Genomic DNA, 5,943 nt, shown 5'->3' with positions numbered 1-5,943 from the left:
AAATGGTTTCTGTGCTATTAAAAAAATAGTAACATTAATGAGCACAAAGGAACACTTGAAATCAGTGCTGGCCAAAAAATAACAAAAAATAATCACCTATCTAAAAGAGATCAGAAGGTAGGCTACAAAATTGCCAAGACACTCTTCACATACTGTTCCACTCAGTGATGCCACTATTGAGATTTTACTCCGTTCTGAAAGCAAAGATATTTCATGTAGGGCTCAGGGGCTTGAGTCTCAGAGACAGCTGGGTAAATCACATCCACTTTGCTTCATACATACGCAACTAAACAGGATGTCAGAACCTTGCAGAACTGTAAGATTTTCTCTGGAAACACACCAGACGAAATACCCTCCCCCAACCAACTGTTCCAATGGATTGACATAATATTATTTTACCTCCTTGTAGCAACAACTATGCTGTGTGTCTTGTTTTGCTTTGTTTTTCAAAACAACAGATCAAACATTCTGGGAGAAAACACAACTAATATTTTCCCTAAATGGTTTGCTACACAAACAATATTTGAACACCATATTCTAAATTTTTTTTGTTTAGTGCTCTAATGATTAAACTCTATCCCATGTAGTGTCTACAGTTAAGATAACAAGTTATCATGTTTAAACACTCATTAAAGGCATCTCTTCAGAAGTTAGCAGTGTTTCGTTTCACCTGATGCCTCAGATCAAGCAGATCAGATAGTGGGGTTTTTCCTGCCCTACATCATACAGAGAAGTTGGTATTTTCTGCTTAAATCAGAAGAAATTTGACTCTGTCCTTTTCACCTATCTGGACGCTTATCTTGTTTCGTTTGCAAATATCATATGTATTCTCTTGAGATAAAAATAGTGCAAGATGATTAGTTAGGCAAGTTCATTTGACACCATTCCCCCTTCGTGACGCTGAAATCTAAAATCTGTATATGGTATACAACTTAAAGTATATATATGCAAGCTCAGCTCTGCTGGAGACACACAGCAAGTACTTTCCTCCCAACCAGACTGCCTCCTTATCCAGTCAAGAAGACCACAAAGGTAAGCTGATTCGATCCTCTGCTTTCAGAAAAGAAACACAAAAGCAAAATGCTCCCTAAATGGAAAGCGCATGTGCAATTAAACTATCTGTTCTTATATCCGCTTCCAGGATGTCTTATCTTTACAAGAGAACACAGACTAGCATTTAGATCACAGGATGGAGAAAGACAGGAACGATGCCCCTTGTAAAAAATGTCGCGATTTTTAGGTTTTCCTTCAACCCTTCCCCATTTTTCATCCTGTCAGCATTGATAATTAGGTGAATGGCAGAGCTCCAAATTATCTTCCCTAGTGCTGAGAGGGGGAAGCAGTTTGCACAAGAAGCCACTGGGAGAAAATAATTGCTAGCAAGACAAAGGTAACCCATCTGCCTTAGCTGGAGAAGTACCATTGCAATCAGCACGGCTTTGGCCCGTTGCCTCCTCACACCTCCTGAGACATTCGGAAAGGGTCTGCAATGACTGACATTTTCCTCTGATGCAAACCAGCAGGTACAGAGACATCCATTTCATATTTTAGGCAGTTTAAACCTGAGTGTAGATGTCAGACCAGCAGACATACTCTAAGTTTCTTCCTCATGAATGCTGCTTTCCACCTCCGACAGGAAGAATGATGTTGTTGAAGATCAGTCAGGGATCATGAAAAGTTATTTCTGTTCTCTTGTGGCTTTCAAGAATAACTTCTCCATTCCTTAGCTCTCCTTCCTTCATTGACGTGAAACTAGTTTACAGTACCGTCACGAGTTTTAGGCTGGAACCAGTCTGCAGTAAGCAGTGTGTGCCGTTCAGTAACCTGTCAGTGCATCCAAGCTATGTCCATGGCAAAAAACTGACTTTCTTAAGTGAGATATATTACTTTGGCAAACTGCTGCAGCTGTTGGTGGCTGAATGGGACAGAGTCTCTTTTGTCAAGCGCTGCTGTATCAGAAGAAAACACCTCCTCCACTCTTCTAGGAACAAATATTAAGTCTCAATACCTCTGTTCTAAGCACATCAATATACCAAAATGCCAAAATCTGGATAAAAATCTGGTTTATTGTCACCTACACGGAATTAAAAAAACCCTCAACGTACTTAGGAAAACGTTTTTATAAAGCTATGATAGAATGTAGTCTTTGAATGATGCAGCAGCCCAGCAAGCTGAATTTATAGTGTAGTTACATTTATTGTTGCAACTAAACAGAGCAGGAACCTACTCTTCAGATTTAATTTCCTTGAAATTAGTAAAATTATTACTTATTTTACACTAATATTTTCATTCTTTCAGAAGATCGCTACATGTATTGATAATACCATTATAGATTTTTTTAAATTCCAATTGCATTTATTCCAGATATCGTTCTAGGGGACACACTGAACCTTATCTTGTACGTATGCTGTAAATAAATGCTAATTTTCATCAAGTAATAACCCACCTCCAGGAAAACCCACGCAGAAGTCATGAAGTTTTGTGGTGCTAGACACCTCTGATTCGAGCAGCACAGGCATCAGAGCTCTGCGAAGCCCCACGCTCCGCATGCAGAATTCCTCCCTCATCACCCGGCTTTAAGGGGAAGCACCTGCTGCAGACATCTGTTCCAGCACGCTCTGCTGCAATTAGATGAATAATGTCTCCCCTCTCATATACTGTCACAGCAGCAACTTCTAATAGAGCCATGAAAGAGGTAGAGAAGTCATTTTAATGACTAAGTAGCTCACATTTAATTTATTTTACAGTTCAACAATGGCCATCACTGACATCCTTTCTGCTAAAGATATTGAATCTGCTCTCTCCAGCTGCCAGGGTAAGGAATGGTCTCTCCGCAGCCAGAAGATACGTATCATTTTTATGTCTTCAGATGACATGCCTATCATTTTCCCCTCAGATTCCTTCCCCGTGAGATCTCTTTCTAGCTACATTACAGTACAGCCCCTTGAATTCAGAAAGTCTCACAAGTGGTTATTTGGTGGGTAATGTTCCCCAAAACACAGAGCAGCAATTAAAAGGCCACAATTTCAGTTAGGGCTGCCTTAACTTTAAACTCCGACAATTTTTAAACCTGTTAAAGACTTAGATTTAAATATTTTGCCTTTTACTTCAAAAAGTCAAAAAAAACCCCTTGCGAATCAAGCGTTGTGAAGCAATGACCCGTCTCGGTTCTCTTAAGAGTTCTCAGTAAGACCAAGTCAATTTTCCAAATGCTCAAAGAGCTAGTTTGACCATGAATTACTTTTCTACCAAATTCTTAACCAAAGTAAGGACTAAATGAAAATAAAGTGAGTCTTATAGGAGTTGCTCTGTAGCACCCTCTAAATATTTATGATTAACTGCATGTGACACATTGCATAGAACCTGATTTAGCAGAATGTGCATTGTAGCAGAAAACTTCAAACTCGCTGACAGGATATATGACCACAGGCACAGTGATTAAAAAGGGAAATTATCCTCTGTATCTTCTTTTTTGCTACGCTGGGGAAGGAGAGAAAGAAGAGCAGGCTGATGCTTAAGAAAAGACATACATATTCCCAAGGAATACATACAGTAATAGCAGCTTCAAGAGCTTCAAGGGAAAATATTTAAACAACTTCTGTTTCTTCCAGCTGATAATTCCTTCAACCACAAGTCTTTCTTCTCCATGATTGGTTTATCCAGCAAAAATGCTGATGAGATAAAGAAAGTTTTTGGAATCCTTGATCGGGACAAGAGTGGTTTCATCGAAGAAGACGAGCTTCAGTAAGTACTGCTCAGCTGCTGCACTGCTTTAGACAGGGCAAACCTCTGAACTTGCTTGGTGTACTGGAAGGAACTTGCTGTTATTTTAAAAATAAAACCCAATTCCTTGTCTTTCCCTGAATCTGTGTGGATTTCCTCAGATAACAAGAGCAGGCATTGCCTTATGGGTTTTTTGGCATGGGTTTAAGAAAACCAGAAAAAAACGGTTTCAGAGAATAAAAGTCAAGCACAGCACTCTACCCTCCTCTGTTTCAGCCTGTTACTGAAGAACTTCTCTTCGAGTGCCAGAGCCCTCACCTCTGCGGAGACTAAGGCTTTTCTGGCTGCCGGTGACACCGATGGTGATGGCAAAATTGGAGTGGAAGGTAAGCCTTTTGGAATTTTCATAAAATTTGTGTTTTAAAATGCATGTGTTTAGGGCTGCATCCAACAGCAGCAGGAAGAATATAGACTGGTACTTGGCCTGGTACTTTCTGCAACTATTTTTACACTAGCAAATCCCCCTTTTATTTTCATAGCTTTATTCCCATTTGCCCTCTGTGGCAGCAACAGCATACTCAGGCCCAACGTAGGGCCTGTTCCTCCAATCAATAGTAACAGCTTTGGGTTTGGGATTTCTGATCCACAGACTCAGATGTGCCAGATTTTTTAACGGTCCTGAGCACCTATTCATTCTTTGAATTTCCATGGCGGCAGTGGACGCTCTGCACTTCTGGCCATATGACACTTTCATTTTTAAGCACACTTCCACCTACATACTTATTTCTTCATCTGCCACTATCAAACATTGGCCAGTATTACTGAGTGGTTAATGCAGTAATGTAAAATATGAGTGGTATTGTTTTTCACAGCAGAACTGCTGCAATGCAGCACAGAATTCTGTGCTGGAGAATGAGCTGTAAGTGCACATTTCACGGGGCAGTCCTAAGAGAAACTAAAGTAAATTCCTAAAGAAAACCTCACGGGGATGATGTGAACTGGCCAGGATATTTCTTTCAGGAATTGCAGCAAAGGAAAATAGGACATTATGCATCATATATTAGAGATGAAGTCACTGAACACAGGGCTGTCTCAGCTGAACTAGGACAGGTGGCAATAACTAACAGACACACGTGCTAATCTTAGCCAGAGTTTGGGAGGAGAGAGAGATACACTATTGGAGGAATTTGCTTTAGCAGCAGCTTTTGCAGCTTCTGTTTATGAGCCCCAAATAGGGCATTATATTATGCAGATCTTAGCCCTTAACCATCAAATCTCCCATTCTCAAATTACATCACCGCTGATATTTGTTATTTGGACTAACAAAACCAAAAAATCCCTCATATTATACCTACAGCTTGACTTAATTCACTCTCTGCTGCCTTGGCTATTATCAGAGTTTGTAATGGGTTAAAGACAGTTTACCTTTATCTCAGGATTTCCCACAAATACGAATTTACAGACGCACTCCTCCTCTCTGCACTTACTCTTTTTAAGGAGTGAAAAATCTGTTACGCCCCCAGAATCTCAGTTTAGCAGTAGCTTGTGCAGTGTTATACTAACTTCAGGAGCTCTCCATGGCTAGGAGTTTAAGTCATTTTTATCTATCCTTTCTAAAGATGTTAAAACCCTCTTTCATCTAGTTTTATTCTCTGCCTTTCTCATTTTCTTCCTTGACAGAATTCCAGTCTCTGGTGAAGGCATAAACAGCATTAGACCAAAAGCAACCTTGGACTGACTCTTCCAATTACCTCGTCCAACAAGCTCTTCGCACTCAGCATGTGTTTGTACATTTTTTTATTGTTTCAGGCATCTACAATTCCCCATACATCAAGGTCACACACCGGCTTGCTGAGAAATCTTGCAGTGTGCAGATGTGGTATGCTACATTTCCATTGTAAAGAGTCACTTTGTGATTTTCAGCCACTCATAATACTGGAATTGTGGCTAGAAGATGGGAGAAACAAAAAACTTTTAAAAGAACAACTTGGGGGGGAAAGCTGCTTTTTAAATTTTGTTTAAGTTTTCCATCCTCATACTTGCCCGTCCTGCCTCACAGTTTTGATGATCTTAAACAATGACATCTTTCAAGGTTTAATTGTAGTGATTTCATTGAGTTTTACTTCTGCTTAATTCTCTGATCCTTGAGAAAAAGCAATGCTAACAAGATAGATAAAAATAATTTATATTAAGTTCCAATCCAGAGAATATGAGAGAAAA

At 39.8% G+C, this 5,943-nt stretch overlaps 1 protein-coding gene across 1 annotated transcript; it reads left to right on the top strand.

Annotated features, from left to right (window-relative positions):
* Window positions 1-958: 958 nt before the first annotated feature.
* LOC104488664 (parvalbumin, thymic) lies at window positions 959-5,692 on the top strand. The gene is made up of 5 exons (XM_010133470.1): window positions 959-1,032; window positions 2,748-2,815; window positions 3,612-3,744; window positions 4,000-4,109; window positions 5,404-5,692. The coding sequence occupies exons 2-5, from the start codon at window positions 2,755-2,757 to the stop codon at window positions 5,427-5,429; spliced, it is 330 nt and encodes a 109-aa protein (XP_010131772.1). The 5' UTR covers window positions 959-1,032; window positions 2,748-2,754; the 3' UTR covers window positions 5,430-5,692.
* The last annotated feature ends 251 nt before the right edge of the window (window positions 5,693-5,943 follow it).

The sequence above is a fragment of the Buceros rhinoceros genome, unplaced genomic scaffold (assembly GCF_000710305.1).
Source record: "Buceros rhinoceros silvestris isolate BGI_N320 unplaced genomic scaffold, ASM71030v1 scaffold29573, whole genome shotgun sequence".
Classification (NCBI taxonomy): Eukaryota; Metazoa; Chordata; class Aves; order Bucerotiformes; family Bucerotidae; genus Buceros; species Buceros rhinoceros.
This window is presented reverse-complemented; position numbering and strand designations above follow the sequence as displayed.

What these genes read in the sequence shown, in the direction of transcription:
- LOC104488664 (XM_010133470.1), top strand. Translation starts at nt 2,755, where the DNA reads ATGGCCATCACTGACATCCTTTCTGCTAAAGATATTGAATCTGCTCTC. An exon ending in TGCTCTCTCCAGCTGCCAGG is followed by an intron (nt 2,816 to 3,611) that starts GTAAGGAATGGT and finishes TGTTTCTTCCAG; the next exon opens with CTGATAATTCCTTCAACCAC. An exon ending in TGGCAAAATTGGAGTGGAAG is followed by an intron (nt 4,110 to 5,403) that starts GTAAGCCTTTTG and finishes CTTCCTTGACAG; the next exon opens with AATTCCAGTCTCTGGTGAAG.